The following is a 25903-nucleotide window of genomic DNA, read 5'->3' on the forward strand; positions in this document are numbered from 1 at the left end:
CATCGACTTGAGAATGGTCCAGGACGGACCGAAACGTCGTCGTCCCTTCACTTTCTAGTGTGTGGTCTGGTCAACACACTCGCCTGGCTGTGCTCCGGTAGTTCCTCTAGAGTACAACAAATGGTATGGATAATATACAAGTTATTCACCGCACCCTTGAAACGTGCGTACAGCGGCAGGCAAGCACTCCTAATCACAGTGTACACGAACGTACACATGAATTCTAAGTTCATTCGGTTGCTTTTTAGATTTAGCTACTCAGAACAAAATGTCCATGTAGCACGGGCTATGGTGAGCCCGTAAGTTCACTCGGTACAGTTCAGCATATAAATACATAATATAATGTAGTACCTCACCTATTAATGTTGTAGAGCATGATTACATCCCGCACGGTCTTCACTGTAAGTGTAGACACTGCAAGCTTTCTCCAAGTTATACGGTGAAGATGGCTTGGAATGGAATTTACTCACTCTCTTGCAAGAATTATTTCTTGTGACATATATACGGCCATCACACAAACAGACTTTCTTCAAACTGTGCATCTTTCATCTTACCCAGCCTCCTCCTCCTCCTCCTCCTCACTCCTCTCAACCCAGTTACTCGCTTTCTTGAGTTTCATGATCAAAGTATTCAGGGTTTGAATCTTCCAGCAAAGCATTCATTTTACGAGGAGTCAAGATTTTCCTTAAGAAAGTGAGGGGCCTCGTCAACGGGGTAAGGCTAAATCGCACACAGGTATTTAGACAATGCGCCTCTTCTCTTTAAATCAATCCCGTATATATATATCATTAAGTTGGAATGAGATTAGACTGTGTCTGGTTCGATTAGGGGTAAGGTTAGAAAAGTTTCCAAATCCGTTGGAAAACCGTCTTTGGTATAATGTGACTATTTGCTATTTGATTAAAGAGCCACAACAACAGTAGTGCTGGGAGTGCCCCGGCGTTCACTTAGAAAGTAAAATGCCAAGCCTTGCGACTATATTAACGTCGCCTGTCGACGGATACACACAGGTAGGGAGGTGCTTGGGTAGCCCCTGGAGTCCCTCGGGGAGGCAGGCGAAGGCCCCCTCCCAACCCCACACACACAGAGCACCTGGTAGTCAAACAGTCGAGACAGAAACGCGATGCCACCTCCTAAATTTATACCCAATTTGGCAAAAACACTAAAACGTGTTCCAGTGACTATCGGCAGAGCAGGAGCTAGCCACTCACCATGCCCCGAGGGCACAACAGGAGCTCGCCAAGCAACCTGCCCTCAGGGAGGAAATCCGCCCATGGGAATGGATTGAGAACGACTACATAATTCGTGTCATTATCTACTCTCTATACATGATTAGGTTAGGGTAAGGTTACTTTATGTTAAGGTTTGGTTATGTTAGGTTTCATTACATTTGGTTACATTAATGCGGTATATTATTAACCATAACGTGAAATATGGAATTCGAGAACTGTTTGAGTGTCAAATTACATTTACAGAAAACCAAATTCTTCAAAGAAAACGTTTTCAGCATACACTTTTTATATTCTAAACCAACGATTTGTAATACAATAAATTAATACATGAGAATAATCCTTTTTTAAGACAAAGTTTCACTTGCCAGTTTACATGTAGACTATTACAGGAACTGTAATATGCTTTTAGACCTCACATATATCTAGATAACTATCTAGGTAGTTTCAGAGGGGGTGGTTATTTAAATATACAAGCGTTCTTACATTCTTGAAAAGCCACTATAGTACGCATAGCGTTTCGGGCCGGTCCTTAATCTTAATTTTCCCCTGGAATACGACCCGCCAAATCCGTTACCAATCAGGTGAAACCAATTTAAGGATAGATGCCTAGTCAATCCTTCCCGGCCAGGATAGGAACCCAAGCCAAATCGTTCGCTAAGCACGGGGCGAGTGTTACCACTGCACCACGGGAACTGAACGGTAATGCTCCACCAAGACCTGCCAACTCTGCCAAGTCGACGCCGGCAGTCTCTCCGCCCGAAGAACCAACTAGAAAACGGAAAAATCTATAAATTTTCTCGTGACCATAGATGATAAGTTTTTAAATTAGTTAAATTAATTTTTTTATTCAGAAAAAGTATATACATAGTTGATTTACAAACATAATGTTGGATTTATAGATAGAGCTAGGACATACAATACCTAAAGCCACTAATACGCATAGCGTTATGGGCAAAACTTCACTTTCGTCACTTTACAGCAAAACTTCGGAACACTAAAGTGTCCCAGGCGTTGTAACAATCCTGGTCATTGAATAGGAATATATGACGGCATTATCATCACCCATTGGTAAAATCTCGTCACGTGTTCTGATCGTTCCCAGGCAGAGGTGTCCAGACCTCTGATCGTCATCAAGGTTTAGGTTGTAGCGAGTAACTTGTATACCTTGTCAACGGCAAGCTCACATTCTTACCCTGGAATATCTTGATTAATCCTGCACATTTCGGGCTTTTACGATCAATTATGACCTTATGTACACTATCCACAAATAATTTCATCCCAAAATGTTACGTCAGAGCAAGAAAAAACACTTTGTATCACAGACCGAAGACGATAGCGTCATGGGTTGTTGTGATCGGTTACGGCCCGAGATAATCCCGGGCGGGTCCCCTCACACCAACATGGCTGCCACAAGTTACTCCCAGACACTGTCCGCTTATTTTAAGAAAAATTCAGTCTAAAACATTTTATTCAGGAAATGGTACAGTAAGTCCTTTAATTACCAAAGAAAAATAATGCATTTGCGATACGCGATTAATAAACAGGTATGTTTAACATAATTAACATCTCTAGGACTGACAAAGCCTAATGATTAGCCTGTATGAGGCAGACTATTCCCCACACCCGAGAAAAATCAATTTTAATGCAATTTAAATTTACTTAAAGAGTGTTACGCAGTATTACTACTTGGCCCTGGCACTGTTGCTAGTGTGATTTGTTGCGTTATAAGGCGTGTGTGTGTGTGTGTGAGGACGGGCCGGTGTTTGCCCAACTGCTACTCTTACCAGCGTAATTTTCCACTGTTTAGAAGCAAACCATAGGAACGTTTGTTAATACATGTTAAGTTTACTTATTGTTATGGTTGCCCCGTGTCATTTGTTTTAGGGTAGTATTGTAGTTTTTGCTGGACTGACGTCTTCAACTGTTTCCTTTTACCTCTGTTCCCGCATGGTTTTTTAACAGGAAAACAGTGTACTTATATTTATTTCATATTCTAGTCAAGGTTTAGGGTGTTCAATTAGGATTCTAATTGAATAGAATTCAATTAGAACCTGGTGAGACGGACCGTTGCTCTCTACGACTATCAGCGTACAGTAGTTAAGGAGTCAACAAACAATAGTGAGATTTACGGGCTATTCATGCCCGTGCCACCTCTTGGGTGGCTTAATCTTTATCAATCATCAGTCAATCAATAGTGAAATTACTGGCTATCACCGCTCTCTTAATGGAACACATTACAAGTGGACGATTAAGATCGTCGCAGATACAACGCTCTTTGGTGCATGTGACAGCCTCGCCTTGTCAAGAAATGCCCGACACACCACTGGAACATTATCTGACACAGTGCACAGTTACAAACCCATTAAGATTTCAACTTAGATTCAACAGAGCAGAAGAAGTTGTTAAACACATGGGATAAAATCTTACTGAAGCGACCATACAAGTCATAAATACTCATACTCCGCCCAAGTAAAACAGAAACAAGCAACACTTGTTGCTTGTTTCAGTGGCTTAGGGCCACTTGTCGCAGCCAGTGGCCCTAAGCCACTGGCTGCGTGGGCCAGCCAGTGGCTTAGGGCCCGTGCAGTGGGCCAGCCAGTGGCTTAGGGCCCGCGCAGTGGGCCAGCCAGTTGCTTAGGGCCCGCACAGTGGGCCAGCCAGAGGCTTAGGGCCCACGCAGGAATATCCCTGAATAAAAACACAATATTAATCAACCTGAAATTTATATATTAGATTGGGGCAACAATAAAAATTTGTTCATTTAATTAACCTCTAGCTCGTGATTAAACTGTATTGCACCAATTTATTTATAAAAGAAAATGCTATCGACTGTGCAAATTATAATTATGTCATTTTCTAATGAATATTGTTTTATCGAGGTCACATAATTTCCGATTCAGAATTCCCAGGCTACAGGATGGGTTATATGTTACATATTTACCTTGAAGGTTAGGTTTAATATTATGGATGAATGTAATCAATGGCCATATGTATTAAAGTGTGTGACATTAATCGTCGTCCTATAAACATTATATATATATATATATATATATATATATATATATATATATATATATATATAGAGTGCTAGACCACGAAGGAAGAATTGAAACAGACAAAATTAATTAATCCAGTATACATTCTCTTATTCCTCTCATTTCGTAGAATTTATATCAAATTCCACTGTGCCCCGCGTGTTGTCCCCGAGGCGGCAAGTTTATGCAGGATAATATAAGGAAATATCTCTCTGAGCACAGCAGCATCCATCAGTGCCGGAAACGGTGCCACAATACCGTGGGAGGCCACAGGAAGCATCCATCACTGTGATGTATGTCAGCTGAGTGCCACGCTGACGTCACTACACGCGCCCCCCCCCCCCCACACCCTCAATTCCTCAGGAGTAATGAATTTGTGGAAGCGTAGTATTACCATTCATAAATCTTGCCACAACTGCTGACGACTAGTCATGGGGATGATTGATCAACTCTGACTTCCAAAACAAATCTGTTAAAATGCAACACATGACAGTAGGGGGTTATTCTTTTTCTTTTATATACGACTCTATCACTATTCCATAAAGTTGAAACTCTGCCCCTATGACAGATTGTGACAATTTCACGAAGCCAGTTCGGATATTTTCACCCTTAAAGTAACTAATGATCAAAATAAAGTGCTCCAAACCTTGACGACTTACGTGGCACTTTCACCCCAAAAGTGCAAATTGTAATCGATATCCTGACCGTTACAGGTGTTCCTGTGGGGGCGGGACCAGGCGCTGGAGGACAAGGGGTTCGTGCTCTTCGCCTTCCTGAACGTGGTGTGGGCGTCCATGTGGCTGGAGGGGTGGAAGAGGCACAGCGCCGTCCTGGCCTACAACTGGGGCACTCTGGACTCTCACGTGGAGGTCTTCTCGGAGCCCAGGCCGCACTTCAGGGTGAGTGATCTGTGTCGCCGCCTCCTGCTGCTGCTGCTGCTGTACACACTCATGCTGTTGGTCTCGTGTTTTGGCTGGGAAGCTCACAGCTACCACAGCCCTACCACAGCTCCACACACTGAACACCACACAGCTTTTGTTACAACACCCCAGAGTAAACAAATTTACCTCAACACCCCAGAGTAAACGAACTTATCACAGCACCCCAGAGTAAACAAACTTACCACAGCACCCCAGAGTAAACGAACTTATCACAGCACCCCAGAGTAAACAAACTTACCACAGCACCCCAGAGTAAACAAACTTATCACAGCATCCCAGAGTAAACAAACTTATCACAGCACCCCAGAGTAAACAAACTTACCACAGCACCCTTGAGTAAACAAACTTATCACAGCACCCCAGAGTAAACAAATTTTATCACAGCACCCCAGAGTAAACAAACTTATCACAGCACCCCAGAGTAAACAAACTTACCACAGCACCCCAGAGTAAACAAACTTACCACAGCACCCTTGAGTAAACAAACTTATCACAGCACCCCAGAGTAAACAAACTTACCACAGCACCCTTGAGTAAACAAACTTATCACAGCACCCCAGAGTAAACAAATTTTATCACAGCACCCCAGAGTAAACAAATTTTATCACAGCACCCCAGAGTAAACAAACTTACCACAGCACCCCAGAGTAAACAAACTTACCACAGCACCCTTGAGTAAACAAACTTATCACAGCACCCCAGAGTAAACAAATTTTATCACAGCACCCCAGAGTAAACAAACTTATCACAGCACCCCAGAGTAAACAAACTTACCACAGCACCCCAGAGTAAACAAACTTACCACAGCACCCTTGAGTAAACAAACTTATCACAGCACCCCAGAGTAAACAAACTTACCACAGCACCCTTGAGTAAACAAACTTATCACAGCACCCCAGAGTAAACAAATTTTATCACAGCACCCCAGAGTAAACAAATTTTATCACAGCACCCCAGAGTAAACAAACTTACCACAGCACCCCAGAGTAAACAAACTTACCACAGCAACATAGTAAACAAAGTTCTATCACAGTACCACAGACTAATACAAAATTTATCCCAGTTCCAGGGCTCAATAAGAAGCTTTAGCGTCTTATTAAGTTCAAACTATCGTTTCCTTCTTAGTACATAAATACCTTAAACACATGCCCATATGATGGCATTATTAATGACCTGTGGAAACCTGCCCTTCGTACGGACACTCACTACGGGTAGCTACGACACTCTTGATAACTTCACGGCAGGTTCGACGCGGTGAGGAAGTGGCAACAAATATGTTGCAATCTTGTCACAGTGACGTGTAAGGTATTCTTCGCTGTTCCCGAAACGATGCAAGAGTAAGACGTGGTAGCTATGTATGGGGGTGGGGAAGGTTGGGGGGGGGTCAGTGGGTGCCTCAGGGACGTGGCTGGCACCGCTGGGTGCCTCAGGGACGTGGCTGGCACCGCTGGGTACCTCAGGGACGTGGCTGGCACCGCTGGGTGCCTCAGGGACGTGACTGGCACCGCTGGGTGCCTCAGTGACGTGGCTGGCACCGCTGGGTGCCTCAGTGACGTGGCTGGCACCGCTGGGTGCCTCAGGGACGTGGCTGGCACCACTGGGTGCCTCAGTGACGTGGCTGGCACCGCTGGGTGCCTCAGTGACGTGGCTGGCACCGCTGGGTGCCTCAGTGACGTGGCTGGCACCAATGGGTGCCTCAGGGACGTGGCTGGCACCACTGGGTGCCTCAGGGACGTGGCTGGCACCGCTGGGTGCCTCAGTGACGTGGCTGGCACCACTGGGTGCCTCAGGGACGTGGCTGGCACCGCTGGGTGCCTCAGGGACGTGGCTGGCACCGCTGGGTGCCTCAGGGACGTGGCTGGCACCAATGGGTGCCTCAGTGCATTACCGCTCTAGGCTCGGGCGTGAATATCAATGAATGCAGTATGCAAATATTAGATTGTACCAATCAGTTGCATGATCATTACAATTTTCCCAATAGTGACACGCATGAAAATAATTTATGAAGTGATCTCTCGGGCTTTACATTTAATTGTTGTGCTCGATGGACTTATATCAGTGTGGAGGGTAGTTGTTGCAGCAGAGTCTGCCCATGGACCAGGGGTCAGGTTCACGAAGCAGTTACGCAAGCACTTACGAACCTGTACATCTTTTCTCAATCTTTGGCGGCTTTGTTTACAATTATTAAACAGTTAATGAGCTCCGAAACACAGGGAGGTTGTTTATAATACTAACAACAGTTGATTGGCAAGTTTTCATGCTTGTAAACTGTTTAATAAATGTAACCAAAGGCGTCAAAGATTGCGATAAGATGTACACGTTCGTAAGTACTTGGGTAACTGCTTCGTGAATCTGATCCTTTGGGGCTCAGGTTTCATTAGGCACTTGTGAGTCAGCTTACGAGATCTGTCCGTAGTACCCCGATGATGGCGCCTTAAGCACGTATTCATTAAATAGCTTTCGGTATCTTAAGTGCTGCGAGGTCGTTCTCAACACAAGGGTATTATTGTAATCCGTCTTCAGGCTGCGCCCGACCCCAAAGACATATAAATATATTTTAACGTAAAGTGTAATCAAATTGTGCATTTTCTTAAATATCAATTAACATTATGAAAGAATGTAGTTGGGTGTAGATTAGGTTAAGTGTCGAAGTTCTTTTGGCGATTCTTAGTATTTACAGTACGTGAATGAAGCATTTATAGGAAGACAGCTAAGCATAATTCCAGAAATGTTCGAAAGTTATCAGTTTTGACTCGTGTGTGCAGCGGCCCATCCTTAAACAAAAGTCAAATGTCCATTCCATGCAGCCACAAACCCCCTGTTTACGAATGAAAAACGGTTTACACGCGCCTCACAACTGTTGACGTTCGAACACTTCCGGAACAAGTGCTTCACTGACGAATTTTGTTCGAACCACAACGCAGTAAATGCTTCACCCACGTACTACAAATACAAATAATCGCCAACAGAACCTAAACACCTAACCTAACCTATGCCTATATATGCACAATATGCTAATATTTTATAATATTAATTTATATTTGAGAAAATTCCTGTTTTGAATGAACAACATATTAAAATTTATGAATGTGTCTGTGTGGTCGACCCGTCCTCAACCACACTTACTGCAAACGCAAATAATTGCCATTAGAACCTACACACCAAACCTAACCTAGCCAACGTCTAACTATACATAGAATTATAATGCGAACAAGCCTGAATGGTCCCCAGGCATATATGCAACTGAATTATAATATATAATAATGTTAATTTATGAGAAAAGGGGACGATTTTGAAGACACAGTCGCCATGATAGAGGTTAAGCGGTACATATCTCGTAGGTGAACAGTAAGTGCTTAATGAATTTCTAACAATACCTAGTTTACATCAGCATTTTCTTTGTCAAACTAAACATTGAACAAATCTACAAGGGCCGTGACGAGGATTCGAACCTGCATCCGAGAGCATCCTAGACACTGCCTTAATCGATGATGTTCATTTGATGCATCACTCAATTGTGATTTGTGTGTGTAAACTAAACATTCATTGTTCCTTACTGTAACAATGACGAAATGAAAAGATATCTCTATCATCTGAAACTTTTGGTCTGACGTACAGCTGTGGTCTTTAGGACATAGGCTTCGCAACACTTCAAAGACATGGCTAGTTTCACGGTGCTATATAGTCCCCAGCGGCAATCACTGCAGTTACAAACTTTTCCTTCAAGTAATACTCAAAACCTATTACCAACTCTAGCTAGACATCAACATAAGGTTGTGTGTCTTTTTGTTCAAGGCTGAAGGCAGTAGTGTAAAGTACGCCTACGACCATGCGCAGCACCTGAGGTGCTGCGCACGGTCGTAGGCGTCCTTTACACTACTGAAGGCCAGACACTGGGGGCAGGCTTCACTGGACGTTTCAAGGTGACTCTTGGCTGGTATGCGACTGTCTTAGGCTTGTCAGGGTCGGCCACTTACAAACATTTAAGAAATCTCGGCTTCTAAGGTGAGACTCGGCGATTCTGAGGAAGACTGAAATCAGGGACTTGTGTTACCATATTGATTTTGAGCAGTTTTTCATCTTTTCGTAATATTATACTTTACGAGAGAGAGAGAGAGAGAGAGAGAGAGAGAGATAAGGGGGGGGGGAAGAGAGAGAGAGCCCATGACACAAGGCTCTCAGCCATCAATAGATTCATACTGGAACTGCCTTTTCTCAAGAATATCACTTCATTAGCGATCATTCATTCCTGGACTGACAGGCATCTGGAACGTGTTCGCTCAACATGTTGATACACGGGAGAAGTCACATGTGAAGGCTTTGGCAAACATTTGGCGCCTGGCTTATCCTGTTCCTTATATGATTGTTATTTACATTTAAATAAAGATCATTCCATATTTAAAAAATCTGGGAAAGCTTAAGATCAGCAGAGGTAGGATAATAACTCTTATTTGTAGTTTCACCAGATACCTGTTCCTTATAAGTTAATTAATTCAGTTTCACATAATCTCATGAAATAAATGAGTCCCTTAGGGCAGGCTTCAGATGAACTAAGATAGGATAACAGCCCTTATAGTTTCACTAGGTACTTCACTTGACAGCCCTAATGATCCACAGTTTTAGTTAAAAATAAAAAAGGGGAGAGAGGAATTTGTAGTACGTGGGTGAAGCACATAGAGTTGTGATTCAAATAGTGGTCGTCAGCGAAGCAGTGTTCGAGAAATGTTCGAACATCCTCTGTCGTGAGTCGTGTATAAAGCGTTTTTTATTCCTAAACGGGGGTTGGGGGTTGTGGTTGGCGGCTGCATAGAATAGACACTTGGTTGTTGTTGATGAGGCCGACCCGGGTCACTGGGCCCCACTGTAAATTAGGCACATGAGCCGGACACTAATATCTAGTACTGACGTGTTTACTAATGAATTTGAAATACATATTATCTTAACTAATAATGTGAACACAATGTCAATAATTACTCGGTTTAAAATGAATAAATCAAATCGATATCTCGAAAGCACTTGTAACACAAATCATACTCTGGAGCAATCATTCTAATATCGTTTATTGCTTTATCAACTTGGTAATAATCAAAGTGGCATGTCCACATCTGAGAGAAACCCATTCCTCCACATTCTCCACACTTGCAAAAGAATTCTCTTATTCTGAAATTGCACAATTTTACTGTACATAAGTTTTGACAAGACATCACTGGGTAATCGTTAGTCTGAAATAGCTTAGTCTTACTGTACATAAGTTTAGCAATGTGTGTGTGTGTGTGTGTGTGTGTGTGTGTGTGTGTGTGATGAGAGCCGTGGCCCAACCTGTCCGGTGGTGCTACGTGCTCCTGCCGTGGCAGTCTTCACACCTTACACCTCCCTGTTTCCCCCACCTCAAGGTTACACCTCTAACCTGTATAGTACTGATAGTGACTGTCGATGGAATAAACAAAATGTGAACTGTTGCATCCTAAAATATCAATGGTTATTACTGATTTTGTACAGATCCCGAGAAAAAAAGACAACTAAACCTAACTTTTCCTAGGCTTAGTATAGAATCCTGTAGTGCAGTGGTCTATGGCGTTGGTTCGCTACCGGGTGTCCCGGGTTCAATTCAGGGCAGGAATAAAGCAGTTTGGCACACTTTCTTTCACTGTATACCTCTATTCACTTGTAGTAAATATGAACCTGGAAGTTGTGGATTGTATCTTGAAGGAGGTGAGAAGTTGGCCTAGAACCCCAGGGGAGGGGGGCGGACGCTGACATGCCTCAGTGCAGGCTTCCTGTCCCCGACAACGTGCGAGACAGGAGAAGTGTCCTAAGTACTTAACTTGGCCTAAGACTGAGCATACCAGGACTAACATTGCACATTAGACCTGGGACAGACTTATGATTCCTTCGTTGATGGTAGGCTGTTGTAATTTTTGTCACTCTCTTTAGTATCCCAATAGTGAAAAGGTTAACTCTTTTGGCTGCAACAATCCATATTTTATACAATCCATCCACTGTCACTTAAGTTACTACAAATAATTTTTGGAGGCTGGCTTGCCATACCAATATCACACACTCAGAGTACAAACGTTGAGTGGTTCTTTACATAATCTTACTTGTCTTTCCATTATCAGGCTACGGCTGATGTACACCATACCTTAAAAAAAATCCTTGACCGTATTTTAAGTAAACCAGCAAACTTAAGCCTTCTTTATAATGCTTTACAACTCTAACCCATGTAGCTGACACTGACACTTCTCATGTGCTCACTGGGTCCTAGGTGACAACGGTGAGTATGGCAGGTGAACCACGGGCTGGACTGGGCTGGTTAGAGGCTGGGCTCCACCTGCGCTCTTCCTCTTTGGGCATGATCCTGTAGTTGGTTAACTAGCGTAGAGACTTTGGCTGCAGCCAAGATTTTAAAACTTTAAAGTGGCGATGTAGATCTTTCCCTTTTGCATGGTTTTAAATATGTAGGCTAATTTGTTCATTAACTGTAATAACGTAGGATATTGTAGATTAGTTTTAGATATTGAGGCTTTGTTTTGTAACGTAGTGCTTCGAGCTGCAGCCATATTCGTCAATTTTATCGTATTGTGCAACAAAAGGATATTTATTTTTTAGATTGTAAATTATTATTTTGTGTATTGTTTGACTTAGAATATATTAGGTTGTGCGTTTTGGTTCTGTTGGTAATTATTTGTAATTCAACCCGTTCTCAGGCAATACTTGTCCAAGCTGTGGCTGACCCTAAACACACATCCGTTTTCAAGTACGGTGTATTCAAAATTGGCATTTTCTCAATTCAACTTTAGCCAACGCCTATGTTGACTTCAGTGTCGCACATCTGGGCGGCGCTGCCACTCACCGGGAAGCAGCCAAGTCTCGTAAATAGAAGTCTGGATCACACCTACAATTTTGTCCCCATTGCCTCAGAGGAACTTAGCGCCAGGGGTAAACGTGCCGCTAGTTTTTTGAAGGAGCTGGGTTCTAAGCTAATTAAAGCAAGAGACCACTAGAGCCGCCAGCTTCCTTTTTTAGCGCCTTAGAGTGGCGAAATAGGGAAGAAACGCAGACTGCATCCATAGTTCTTGCCCGCCATCTGAAAAGCTGAAAGAACTCGACAACCTGTGACAACTAGCCGTGTACCTTGCATGTAACCAATGTTGTAACCCATTTTATGTAATGAAGTTTTAAATAAAATAAAATGACAAAACACACAATATATATAAGGGTGGTAGAAGACAATATGTGAGTGTACGCGGGTGCCTGCGAGAGTACGAGCTGCCTGAACCAACCAGTATAAGAAATACTGCTGGAAAAACCGTGGACATTTTTAAGAGAAAACTAGATCATTTTCACCAAGAAGTGTGGGACCAACCAGGCTGTGGTGGATGTGGGCCTGCGAGCCACTCCAAACCTGTTAGACCAAGCTCTCACAAGACAAGGCCGGGCTTGAGGAGTAGAAGAATTCCCAGAACCCCATCCAGCAGGTATCAAGCAGGGCGCCCCACAAGGCTCCCCGGATTCTACATATGGTATTCTTCGAGGCTAAGGGGTCCTACAAACGCAACCAGAGTCGGTATTGCCTCATTCATATTATATTATATATATATATATATTTCTTTTTTTTTCTTCTTTTAAACATGTCTCATTGAATATGACCGCATATTCTGTATTTACTATCTTCTGATTTAGGGCTTCTATCCTTCTGACTATTTTCCTAGCATCAGGGCTGAGCTGAAAGAGAACTTCTCCAAAACTCATGTTCGTTATTTTAAGGTGAAGAAAAAAGTGAATTACTATAGAATGTATTACACTTATTTATACAATTTGCACAACGTTTCGAACCTCCATGGTTCATTCTCAAGTGAAAAGAAAATTACAGAACTCGTTAAATTTACACCAGTACGGGGTCAGGAGATAAAACGATACTAAAGTGTCCTTATCTTAATCTACCAGAGGACACCAAGCAGAAAACGAGACAGTATGTTAAATTCGCGAGTCGGTACCATTTTCTAGTACGACGATTTTTGCCCTTATTTAGAGTATACGTCAAAATGTGACGTTCTATTGATTAAGGGCCTGAAAACATGTTCTGAAGTGCCTGCGTGCTGTTAACGGTAGAGCCTATGTTAAATAACCTTTGTAGCGACCTCTAACAATTTGAAATACATCGTTTTTGTTGTTTCTTATTCATGTTAAACTGTGAACAAGAATTCGGCCATGATTTTATGCACCACCTCATTGAATATCCCGTTATTAGACCCTTGAGACATGCCGGTATGTCTGGAGCTTTGTAATTACTTTAGTCACCCTCGTGTGATACCCTCACATAGCATTCGAGGCTGGCAGGCGCAGGCTACTGATCGCTTGTCCCTGAGTGATTATCATGTGAGATGGGGGATTTCTTAGTATCACGTAGCTAGCCCTCGACACACACTGTGCAACACTTCATATAGTCAGAGCATAAATGCAAATGTACCTAAATATGATGAAGATTTAAAAAAAAATTATTGTTTCTAGAGGGTAAGTAGGTAGAGGCACTTGGCGTTCAGTATGTGATTGTCACTATTCTGCAATGTTACATTTCTCCACAATTCAGTTCTACAATCTTTGTAATGTGACACAAGAGTCCCCACCACCGTCTTAGTAATGCAACATCTGAACACACGCCAGCTACAGTTAACACAAACGCTTACTTATAATGTGCATGACAAACATTTTGTGTATTATATATATATATATATATATATATATATATATATATATATATATATATATATATATATATATATATACATATATATATATATATATATACATATATATATATATATATATACATATATATATATATATATATATATATACATATATATATATATATATATATATATATATATATACATATATATATATATATATATATATATACATATATATATATATATATATACATATATATATATATATATATATACATTATATATATATATATATATATATATATATATATATATATATACATATATACATATATATATATATATATATATATATATATATATATATATATATACATATATACATATATATATATATATATATATATATATATATATATATATATATATATATATATATATATTCTTCTTCTTTAGATTAATGTTCCCCTTTGTAATAAATCTCTTAACTATGTCTAATGACCTGAAGCATAGACCTCTGTAGCTCCTCCCCTGTAACATCTGTGTATTAGTGAACGTAACATTTTTAAAGAGTAAGCAATAATATGTACATATTAACCGTGTTCATTTAATTATGTACAGGGAATATGTACACTGAGGTGCACCAAGCTTCTGGCTGTATATACAATGAGAGTTTACCTTAGTCCTGAATTATGTCCGGGGCTGAAGTATACTTGCTGGTTGGTCAATAAGCGCAAGGCCTTAATAACCCTCCAGAGGTTCATAAGGCAATCGTGTACATATATGTTGTGTGGCGAACGAGTACAATATTAATCATATCATTTATTTGATGTCACCAATTGCATATAATACTAATATTAGACTTTGTATATTGACAAGTGTGTGTGTGTGTGTTCCTTTGTGTGTACACAGATCTGTGTAAGGATAGAGAGTTTTACCCACACTGATAATGAGCAGAGGTCACGACCTCTCCGTAGGGTGCAGTCGCACCTCCACAGATCTCCAGTATCAGCTAATGATACTGCTAATGGCTCCAAAGGGCCACCACTTACGGGCTATTCATGCCCGTGCCACCTTTTGGGTAGCTTAATCTTCTTCAATCAATCAATCTGATAACGGGGAATTATTGTTTACGTCGGAAACATGTTACTTGCCTCTCATACACGAGGAAGGTCGGAGTTATGGAATCTCATCGTAATGCTCATTCATGATGATTCGAAATCACGTTCTTTACACTGTTAGACACGAGGTCCTGAACTATTTCCTCAGTGTCACAGTTGTGCTGGCAGAGTGGGACTGGCTGCAGCAGTCGAGTTACATTACCTGTCAGTCAGTGCTTGACTGACAGGTATACAGCACTTGGAGGATTGGCAACCTAGCATTTCTTTATAAAGCCTTTGTAGAACCTTTACTAGCAGATATATATAGTTTTGTATTCCAGTTACGAGTGTAAATAATTAAATATCTTGCACATTACTTCCAGTCAAAGGACTGTAATTCTACCAGATAAGAGGGCTGTAGAGGGCATTCCTGTTCACATAGATTATAGAAGGCTCTCCTAGGGAGGGGGGGGGGGGTACCATGCTTTGTTCATTATTTGTTCCTCCTAAAAAACTTGTATCAAGTACAACACGCATCGTAAGAGTACCGAGGGCGTCAGTACTTAAAACTCTCCTTAAAGAATACGCTCTTTAACTTAAGAGATTCTGTAAAGTTCCAACGGGGCTCTTTGGTGGGTGGAGCTTCCTCCCTGCAGTGGGAATGGTCTGGCGTCTGTGCCTGACATCTGCCATCACCTGAGGACAGGTGTCCACACCGCTTGTGTCATGCTGGCCACACCAACTATGATCACAATGTACTCCTACACATGAGACTCAGACCCCTCAGAGTATAGACAGAAGAAGACTCAGACCTCTTGAAATTAGTAACTTAAATCCATTACCAAACGCTTTCAATTAAACCCAACAAGATAATAGGCCAATATAGTGTAGTTAGAGCATGGAAACTTATTTAGCACCTTTCTATTTTACCGTAATTTGCAAATCACCATTTTTTAAGATACAAAATCAATATACTCTTCGGTGTAAGAAGTGCTGGAGTTATGGTGAGGCGGTGTTGTGGTGTTGAAGGGCTGGTGTGGTGATGTGGTGTTGAGATGGTTTTGGTGAAGGATTAGTGGTGTGCTGTGTTGGTGTGGTGTGTTGGTGTGGTGTGTTAGTGGTGGTGTTGGCGAGAGGTTGGTGTTATTGTGTTGGTGTTGTGAAGGGTTGGTGATAGTGCCTGAGGGAGTGGTGTGTTGGTGAGGGGTTGATGGTGTATAGTTGAGAGGTTGGTGGTGTATACCTGGAACATGCCTGGAGAGGGTTTCAGGAGTTGTTCTACTCCCCGAGCCCGGCCGTAGGGGGTAGTGGGGCAGGCTTGAGCGAGGTATTGGTGTACATGGTTTATCTACCGGTGTGGTGTTGTTGGTATGGTGGTATTGTGTTGGTAATAGTGTGGTGGTGACTGGTGTTGTGTGTGGCAGGGGGAGCTACGGGTGAGCAGCGTGACGGGCCGCCTGGAGCCCGAGTACCCGGCCTGGCGACGGAACCTCATCCGCTACCTGGTCACCCTTCCCCTCATCCTGGGCTGCCTGCTCGTCGTCTTCGCCGTCATGCTCCTCCTCCTCCAGCTCCAGGTCAGATACCTCCACATTCATCAAAGTTCTAAAATTACACTACTTTAATATTAACTTTTTGGTGGGTAAAGGCGCGCCTGGAAACACAAACCGAAACTGTCTCTATTTTCCGCTTGTTACAACTTGTAATAAAGTTGTTACATCTTGGCTTAACGTGTTTATGACGTATTAGAACGTTGTTACAACTTGCTATATTGGTTGTTATAACTGGTTAGGAGGTGTTAAAACTTGTTCGAACGTTGTACCAACGTCGTAGTTTCGGTGTGTGTTTCCGGGTCACCTGTTTCTTAATATCATCCTGCATGTGTTAAAATACATAGTTTGTCTAACTGACTGCTCCCACTCAACCATTTTCTGGAAGTTTGGATTTCTCTTATGAAACAGGCTTTTTCAATATCCATTAAGGTGAGGTTTCCTCGAAGAAATCATTCATGTTTCTTGGAACCAGTCATCCAAAAATTAAGGTACTTAGCGTATAGCAACTGTTGATTGAACGTACAAGAATGAACTGTTGGAGCAAACACTTCATATTTTGTACTATTAGTGTTGTAGAGGACACCAGACAGAAAGGCAACAACTACACCTAAACTTTTCTAAGCCTAGCATAGTACATTTATGTACTGTATATGGCCTAAGATGCCGTACATTAGACCTTAAGTTGTGTATTTGGGTGTAGACCAGGTTAGGTTGAGCTCTACACCCAGCCCCAGCACCTACTGGTACACCTGTCAGCGACCAATTTGGAGTATTCCAATAGTACAAAACGTTAACTTTTAGGGGTCGAATTGTCCATTGTTGTTCGCTCGACCAATTGTTGCTGTAATTACTATCGTTTCAGGAGGATGGACTGGTTTCTGGCCCTCCCATTCCCATCCACTACCTCCCATGGCATGGGAATGAGGTGCATAATACAATAATAATTCATTGAGTCCGGGGACAGGCAGCCAGTTTATATATACAGTACATGTTAGGTTTATATCGAAGTTCCCCCTAAAATCGAATAACTATCTCCCCCTTCCCCCGCCCCCCCGAAGATGCAACCACACAACAAGCCAACTCCTAGGGTACCTGTTTGCTGCTAGGGGAACAGATGCATTAGGTGATAGGATATGCGCCGATTTCCTATCGCCATTAGGTGATAGGAAACGATTGAGAGTCGAGGACGCACCTGACTGTACTTCCAGACCCTCATATATAAACCCTTCATATAATCAATACACTCACAGCACCGCTCCTGTGCCAGGTAAGTCCACTACGGGCTCACCATAGCCCGTGCTACTTGGAACTTGTTCCGAGTAACTGAATCTATAACAACAACAACAATCAATACACTCTGCGACCTCAGAACACTGAAAAGAATTACTGAACAAAAAATTGTACCACTTACGGGCTATTCATGCCCGTGCCACCTCTTGGGTGGCTTAATCTTTATCAGTCAATCAGTACACTCGGTTCTGATAGCCAGCGTAGTCTCGTTAAGCCAGCCAGGCTGGGGAAACCTGAACACTTTTAGAGAAATTAACTTGACAATCATGTGAAATATTAGGCCTTACCTAAGGGTAATGGACACATTACATACAGGCGTCAGGGGCCTGACGGCTGAGTGGACAGCGCTCGGGATTCGTAATCCTAAGGTTCCAGGTTCGATCCCCGGCGGAGGCGGAAACAAATCCGCAAAGTGTCTTTCACCCTGATGCTCCTGTTCACGCTAGCAGTATATAGGTACTTGAGAGTTAGACAGCTGCTACGGGCTGCTTCCCCGGGGGATGCGTAACGATGTTACGGGGGATGTGTAACAAAAAGGAGGCCTGGTCGAGGACCGGGTCGCGGGGACGCTAAGTCCCGAAATCATCTCAAGATAGCCATGTGAAGTGTTACATCATCTGGATACAGCACAAAATTACTATAAATGAACTGATCGTTCAGTTCCCGTTACGTCATCTATATGGACGGTGTATCCACATGGTACAGTATAGTCCATACAACCAGCGGGTCCTGTGGTGCAGTAGTCTACGTCTTCGATTGAGATTTAAGGATCCTGGGTTAATGTGAATTCGCCTAGTAGGTTCAACTAGTATTAAATTGCTACCTGGGAGTTAGGCATCTGTTGTGGGTTGCATCCTGGAAAAGGTGAGTAGTTGATCTTGAGGGACCTCGAAATGCCTATTAATTAAAGTACAGGCATCCTGTTCCCGGCACCGGGAATGATAAGGCCTAACGTCAGCATATTTCAAACAATTCTCAAGTTACCCTTAAACACGTTTCAAGTATTGTCAGTTTTCTATAACTCTTTGGGTCAGCGATACCCATTCTGTTCTCCCTTCCACAAACATTTAAGTCATTCTGTTGGGGGGGGGGGGGGGGGGGGCAGGAAGACTGTATGTATTATTATATATATATATATATATATATATATATATATATATATATATATATATATATATATATATATATATATATATATATATATATTATTCGCTCTTCGAATAATAAAAAGTTTCTAGCTCTAACCCGAGAATTCTGAAAGCAAACCCTTTCAGAGTTTGCCTTTAAGACCAGTTACAAAAATCAACACCATTTACACAACTTGTAAATCCATAAACACTTTTCCTTAACTAAAATATTCATTATAAACAAAAATCCATTTAAACAGAAGATCATCCAAGTTATTAACCACAAAAGAGCTTATAATTGGTGTGCTGTTTATAAGTTGGTTGCTAAGTAATGTGTTGTATCCTCAGGACCTGTGTGACGCCTTCATCTCCGCGCACCAGTACACCTTCTACCTCTCCTACGCCCCCAAGATCCTTATGGCTCTCACCATCTCCGCTTTTGACGAGGGCTACACCAAGGTGGCTTTCTGCCTCAATGATATGGGTAGGTTCCATCTCCTCCCCCCACCAAGGTGGCTGTCTGCCTCAATGATATGGGTAGGTTCCATCTCCTCCCCCCACCAAGGTGGCTGTCTGCCTCAATGATATGGGTAGGTTCCATCTCCTCCCCCCACCAAGGTGGCTGTCTGCCTCAATGATATGGGTAGGTTCCATCTCCTCCCCCCACCAAGGTGGCTGTCTGCCTCAATGATATGGGTAGGTTCCATCTCCTCCCCCCCACCAAGGTGGCTGTCTGCCTCAATGATATGGGTAGGTTCCATCTCCTCCCCCACCAAGGTGGGTGTCTGCCTCAGTGATATGTGTAGGTCCTACCGACTCCTCCTTCCCTGCACATCGCACAGATCTCTCCAAACTTGAGGTCTAGGCTTGAACAGAGCATCATACTTAATTCGTAACCACTTACAAGTCAGAAACAAAAATAATAACATGAAGCTTGTTTGTTTCCAATAACCCGGGATCGTCAGCAACCATCCAGCACATTCCTAGTTCACACACCTTGACACTACTTACCTGGTTGATACCTGCTTGATGGGGTTCTGGGAGTTGTTCTACTCCCCAAGCCCGGCCCGAGGCCAGGCTTGACTTGTGAGAGTTTGGTCCACGAGGCTGTTGCTTGGAGCGGCCCGCAGACCCACATACTCACCACAACCCGGCTGATCTACCTGGTCGTTCCATACCCAGACGACCTACCTAGTCGTCTGTCCTGTAACTACACCGCCTCGTCCTCATCATCATAAAAACAAAATTGAAGTCCTAATGGGCATCTTCAAGCAGATTATAACTGATAAATGTATGACATACAGTATGGATATTTGAGTCCAGGTGCTGAACACGGCACTTTCATTGTCTCAACACTGGACCACGGCTGTAGTGAGCTGTTGTAACCCGCGGGTCTTGTGTCTCCTGTATCTAAGGTCCCGTGGTGAGTGTCGCAAGTGTTCTGTCCAGGTTCAACTGTTCGAGGCTCTTCACAGGACTGTAGTGTTATATTTGAGCTTTTGTGAATTTAGGGTTGTATATATTAAACAAGTATATGATTAATAAATATATATAGCATGTAACTTATGAAGCTATCGTTAGAACTTTTGACAAATATGGAAAGTACATTCAGGCGAGCTTAACATGTTAATAAAACCCAAGTAAATACTAAGATTAAGATATATATATCTTCCCCCTACAGAGAATTACCGGACTGAGGAGACGTACCAGAACCACCTGATCATCAAGCTGTCTGTGGTGAGTCTCTCATCATCCCTCCTCCTATATGCTTCATGTACCAACATCAGCGCTTCAAAACTGTGTAACTAAGACTATGAACTAAACAAATACAGGTTAAGAGTGACTAGGATGACGGCACTGATTGTTAACCTTGTGTTGCAGTTCCGCTTCGTCAACTCCTTCCTGTCGCTCTTCTACATCGCCTTCTACCTCCAGGACATGGAACGTCTCAAGGAGGTGAGGCTTCAACAACAACACACTCTTCTATTTCTTGCTTTTCCCTTCATATTTAGATTTTGGGGAGCATTTGTGATGAGTTGTGCACTTCCATATATAATTTTAGGTTTGAGTAATGTAATTCCAAAAAAAAGTTAATGTTTCTCAAACTTCACTGAATATATAGAGCGGCTGCATTATTGAAATTTGCGTTCCATTTGGCGTCCAAAAAAACTGTTTCAATACTTCTGATGCTTTATGTAGTGACATGCTTCGTGTTGTTGTACTAACATTAAGAATGACTGTGGTGTCATAAGACTGATAACCAAAGCCATGGTATGGTAACAGCCTCAAAGCTAAGCAGTCAACATAGAAGACTGGCCCCTGGCTGGTCCCTGGCTGGTCCCTGGCTGGTCCCTGGCTGGCCCTAGGGTGGCCCCTGGCTGGCCCTAGGGAGGCCCCTGACTGGTCCCTGGCTGGCCCCTGGCTGGCCCCAGGCTGGCCCCTGGCTAGCCCCAGGCTGGCCCCTGGCTAGCCCCTGGCTGGCCCCTGGCTGGCCCCAGGCGGACCCCAGATAAGGCTGCGAAAGAACAATATTAATCGACTACAAGTAACAGTTCAAATTTATCTTGGTTTAAGCCTGAACTCTTCGGGAATGCAAATGATATAATTTAGTAAAGACAAATTTTGACCAGTATTTATGAACATGGGGTAAACTGCACAAGGGAGCCAACGTTTGGCATGGTATAGGGTTGAAGACCAAAGTCAACTGCAAGGTTCACCGCTCGGTGGATACATCCTCTCTGACAGTATACCCTCAGGGGCCTCCTGCTGCTGCCCAACCTCCCACACTCTGGTCCTCGGCCCTCAACACCACGTCACTCAAGACACAGTTTATCACTCGTCCTGTGGTGACAAGACACACTGTATCACTCGTCCCGTGGTGACAAGACTTTATGCACCATCCTTGTGAGGTGTGTGTCAAGTTAGCATCACCACCATAGAGACCGCCAGTACCTCTACACAGGTACCAGCCCTCGGGTCACCCTCCTAAGTAGTGGAGTTCCTGCAGCTCACCTGTTCTACAGCCTAATGCACCCGCCACTGACTGGTATCCGACACGAAATTGACACACACTCCAGTTTTGTTGGTGGGTCCTCTGGTAGGTTACGATAAGTGCACTTTATTACGCCACTTTATTACTTTTGACGTTAGGAAACCTTACGAGGACGGGCTACAGAAAGACCTGCACCAGGTTATGCAAAATCAGCTCAATGCACGGCCAGATAGCAACATAAATTAAGCTTACTCTCATATATAAATACAATACAGCTAAGAAACAGCAAAACAAATAATAAAGAAGTAGCTTCGCAAAATAGTGAACAACAAGAAACGATTAGTTGTATCTCCAATAGGCTTCTCCACCACTACCCCGAGTCGAGAATTCTTATGTTGCTTTAATTCGCTCGTTTTAAGATCTACAAACAGTATTACTCTGATAATCACTAAAAAGAAATAACTCTTACAAGACATATCACATAATCATATATCATGTGTCAACACAATTAGCATCACAGACTGCACTCCACAGATCCTAATGCTGCACTCCACATATCCTAATGCTGTGGTAAAATTGCCGGGATTAATATATGAGAAGAACTACTTAGGACTTGTACTGTACTAAATTAAAAAATATTGTATGCAAAATTAATACAACTAAAGTCCTTAGCTAGGGTTGTAAATCCTAGCTCCTTTAGCCCTAATGACAGCTGTGGGCTGTAAGGGGCAGGTGGGTCCTTAAGGATGAATGGAAAAGTTGACTGGAGATCTACAATCCACCTGCAGACAATTCAACACATCAGCTTGTATTGTTTATATAAGGATATGATTAAATAACTCAGTTTAGTAACTGAACACTGGTTCTGTTTAAATCAAGGATCCAAACATGTACATAGTCCAGCCTAGCTCTATAATTACACCAACCAATATTCACATACTAATAAACACAACAATTTGTATTATAGAGGTATGATATATGTAAATATGCAATTAAAGGACCTTAAATTTGGTCCAAGTACTGGTATCTAGGTAAAATAATTTATATTAAATATGATAAACTTATATAAAATAAAAATAACTTAGTTAACTATGGTTAACGTAATGTATATGATCAATTATACAAATACATATATATTAAATTTATTTGAACATATTCAATCAAGCATTGACTGACCTTCAATGAATGCATGCCCAGATAGTATTGACAAGATTCAGTTGCTGAAAGACTAATCAAAACTTACTGAAATTTGGGGCATTGCCCCACGGTGTAACGACAGACTTATTGCATAGATTAAGGTTATACAAGCATGCAATTGGCCAATCAACACACTACAGTAACACTCAATATACATGTGTTTTATCCAATCTGAGTGCCGGGTGCCGTCTGACAAGGTGCCACACTGGATAACCTCTCTTGTAGAGCTTCGGCAATTTATTTTTATGTCACAGCTTTGCTGTTTAAAATATAAAGCAAATAAAATCATAGACATTCTGGTCCACAGGACAATATTCATGTCCACGGGGCAATATTCTCACCCACGGACTGAAGGCCATCCTTTCCTTCAATGAATGAAAATCTGCTTTCATTTTGATTTCAAGTTTTAAAACCCTGTCATGTCTCCTAATAAGCACTATAATTTCTACAAGAAATTAAATCACATCACTGATTTGTAAACAATTTCTTGATCCAACCCGATTCGTCATTTTTTTTTATCAACATCCACCTCTTCTGGTGTTTTTATACCATGTGTTTCCTTCTAATTTCCCTAAAAGAAGGTGGGAGATTTTTTTAGTAACCGATAGACAAATCCCTATTTTTCGCTACTCCCCCAGCAACTGGCGGCGCTGTTGCTGACGCGGCAGGTGGTGGGGAACATCAAGGAGTCCTGCATCCCCTACCTGCTCGAGCAGTTCAAGTTGGCTAAGCTCAGTTTCGACTTGTACGGCGCGCTCTCCCCCTCAGAGGAGATCAAGCACCAGGACTGGCCACAGGAGAACCCGCCCCAACCTGCAGGAGAAACACAGGTACTTCAGTCCCTGGTGGCTACCACCTGTGTCCCTGGTGGCTACCACCTGTGGCCCTGGTGGCTACCACCTGTGAAATAGGACACCGGCACCTCCCCTAAGCCCTTGTATTACTATATATACGTACTATGTATTACTATGTTTGCTCATATATATTCCACACCCTGAATATGTATTTTCATCAGTCTGGTGTTCTCCCGACACCCTGACCTGACCTTGAGAGCTGTGTTTTCTTCTGTGTAAGGTTCACTACGTGTATACAGTACAGGGTGTCCCATAGGTCTGGAACCATGTCCCTCAAATCTGGAACTATCACACTTCACCCAATTCTCCACGTGTTTACAGATTGTTCGTCTGCGTTTCTGAATCATTCATAATGGTGGACACATTAATCACATTCTGTGTATAAAATAAAATAATACAAAATAAGTCAGTTTCATAATGTTGCCCTATAGTTTGAGACCTCTGGAACACCCTGTATACCACATGATGGTTGGAGACTTTCTGAACACCCTGTACACTCTATTATGGAAGAGCGGTGCACTTCCTTACTCTAATATTGGCAGGAAACAGAAGTACCACATATACTTTTGGGCACTAAGGTGCCACAGCTATTAAAGCTCAGATGTCCGGCGCCCACTACCTTACGCAGCTGATGGTGACAACTTGTATTGTTGCAGATACCGGAGGAGGGAGGGATCCCCTTGTGCCCCAGCAGCGCCAACAGCAGCAGAGACTCGCCGGCGCCAGGTGGAGATGCAGCGGGAAGCGGCGACCCTTTCCTCTCCCGCGGAGGCAGTAAGAACCGCATCGTCAGCCAGGCAGAAGTGGAGTGTAACATGTCCAGAGTAAGTCGTCCTCCATCAGTCTTGACAAGGTTACAGCACCACAATTATTTAAAGTGGCTCTTTGTCGTACATTGTTCTCCATGACATTGTAGTGACGCATGCGGTCGTGTCGACCACTTCTGGAAGGTTGTGTGTCATCTTCCTCTCTCGTGTCACCTCAAATCACAGTGGAAATTAGACAAAGTTCGCAGATAACGCTTCTAAGTTACTAAATTTGTTTCATTCTTAAACATTAATCATTTCATGACGTTATAAATTCACCTGATACCTCACTCGTCTTCTTGCTTATGATGAACTCACCTGACGCCAGACCAAACCCCTTGAAAGAGACAAATATCGTCTATGCCTTCACATGCCCACTTGGGGACTGTCAGCCCCAACGAATTCAATATATATAGGCAAGACAAGAACACCCCTTTCAAGACGCCTAACAATGCACAAGCAGCAAGGTCCTACAAAAGCACATATAATCTCTATACACAACCAGATCATCACCAGAGATATACTCACAAACAACACCAAAATAATCGACACATACAGTGACAACAGAAGAGTGGACATCATCGAAGCATTATATATATATATATATATATATATATATATATATATATATATATATATATATATATATATATATATATATATATATATATATATATATATCAGAGGTATCAAACACATCTCTTCATTTACAGTAGTAATCTGAATGTGTCATTGCAGTACGAGGGGACCTTTGAGGACTACCTGGAGATGTTCATTCAGTTCGGCTACGTCACCCTCTTCTCTTCGGCCTTCCCGCTCGCCGCCATGTGCGCCTTCCTCAACAACCTCATCGAGATCCGGTCCGACGCCTTCAAGCTCTGTTGCGTCTTCCAAAGACCCTTCGGCAACCGTGCCCAGAGCATCGGTGTGTGGCAGGTGGGTACTGACTGATGTGGAACGAGTGGGTTCTGGCTGGTGTAGGGCGGGCAGGTGGGTACTGGTTGGTGCAATATCAGTGATTCTAAACCTTTCCCAACATAATTATAATTATTTTGCATTTATTTTAATTTTAATTAAGCAAGA

The 25903-nt window shown here is 42.6% G+C and overlaps 2 protein-coding genes across 6 annotated transcripts in view; one reads left to right on the forward strand and one right to left on the reverse strand.

The window, feature by feature from the left end:
• Positions 1 to 25903, reverse strand: part of LOC123767758 (choline-phosphate cytidylyltransferase B) — a 664019-nt gene that overhangs the window by 328965 nt on the left and 309151 nt on the right. The window lies entirely within an intron of this gene.
• wwk (white walker) overlaps positions 1 to 25903 on the forward strand; it is a 273471-nt gene that overhangs the window by 239757 nt on the left and 7811 nt on the right. For 4 of the 5 annotated variants that reach the window (XM_069310671.1, XM_069310668.1, XM_069310670.1 and 1 more), the window contains 8 exons: positions 4981 to 5166; positions 16426 to 16578; positions 19320 to 19455; positions 20653 to 20708; positions 20853 to 20927; positions 23799 to 23990; positions 24671 to 24838; positions 25559 to 25756. In XM_069310671.1, the coding sequence (XP_069166772.1) occupies positions 4981 to 5166; positions 16426 to 16578; positions 19320 to 19455; positions 20653 to 20708; positions 20853 to 20927; positions 23799 to 23990; positions 24671 to 24838; positions 25559 to 25756 (1164 nt within the window). Of the gene's footprint in view, positions 1 to 4980; positions 5167 to 16425; positions 16579 to 19319; positions 19456 to 19483; positions 19509 to 20652; positions 20709 to 20852; positions 20928 to 23798; positions 23991 to 24670; positions 24839 to 25558; positions 25757 to 25903 lie in introns of all 5 variants that reach the window. The other variant, XM_069310669.1, reaches the window with a different exon arrangement.

This window comes from Procambarus clarkii, chromosome 67, assembly GCF_040958095.1.
Source record: "Procambarus clarkii isolate CNS0578487 chromosome 67, FALCON_Pclarkii_2.0, whole genome shotgun sequence".
Taxonomy (NCBI): domain Eukaryota; kingdom Metazoa; phylum Arthropoda; class Malacostraca; order Decapoda; family Cambaridae; genus Procambarus; species Procambarus clarkii.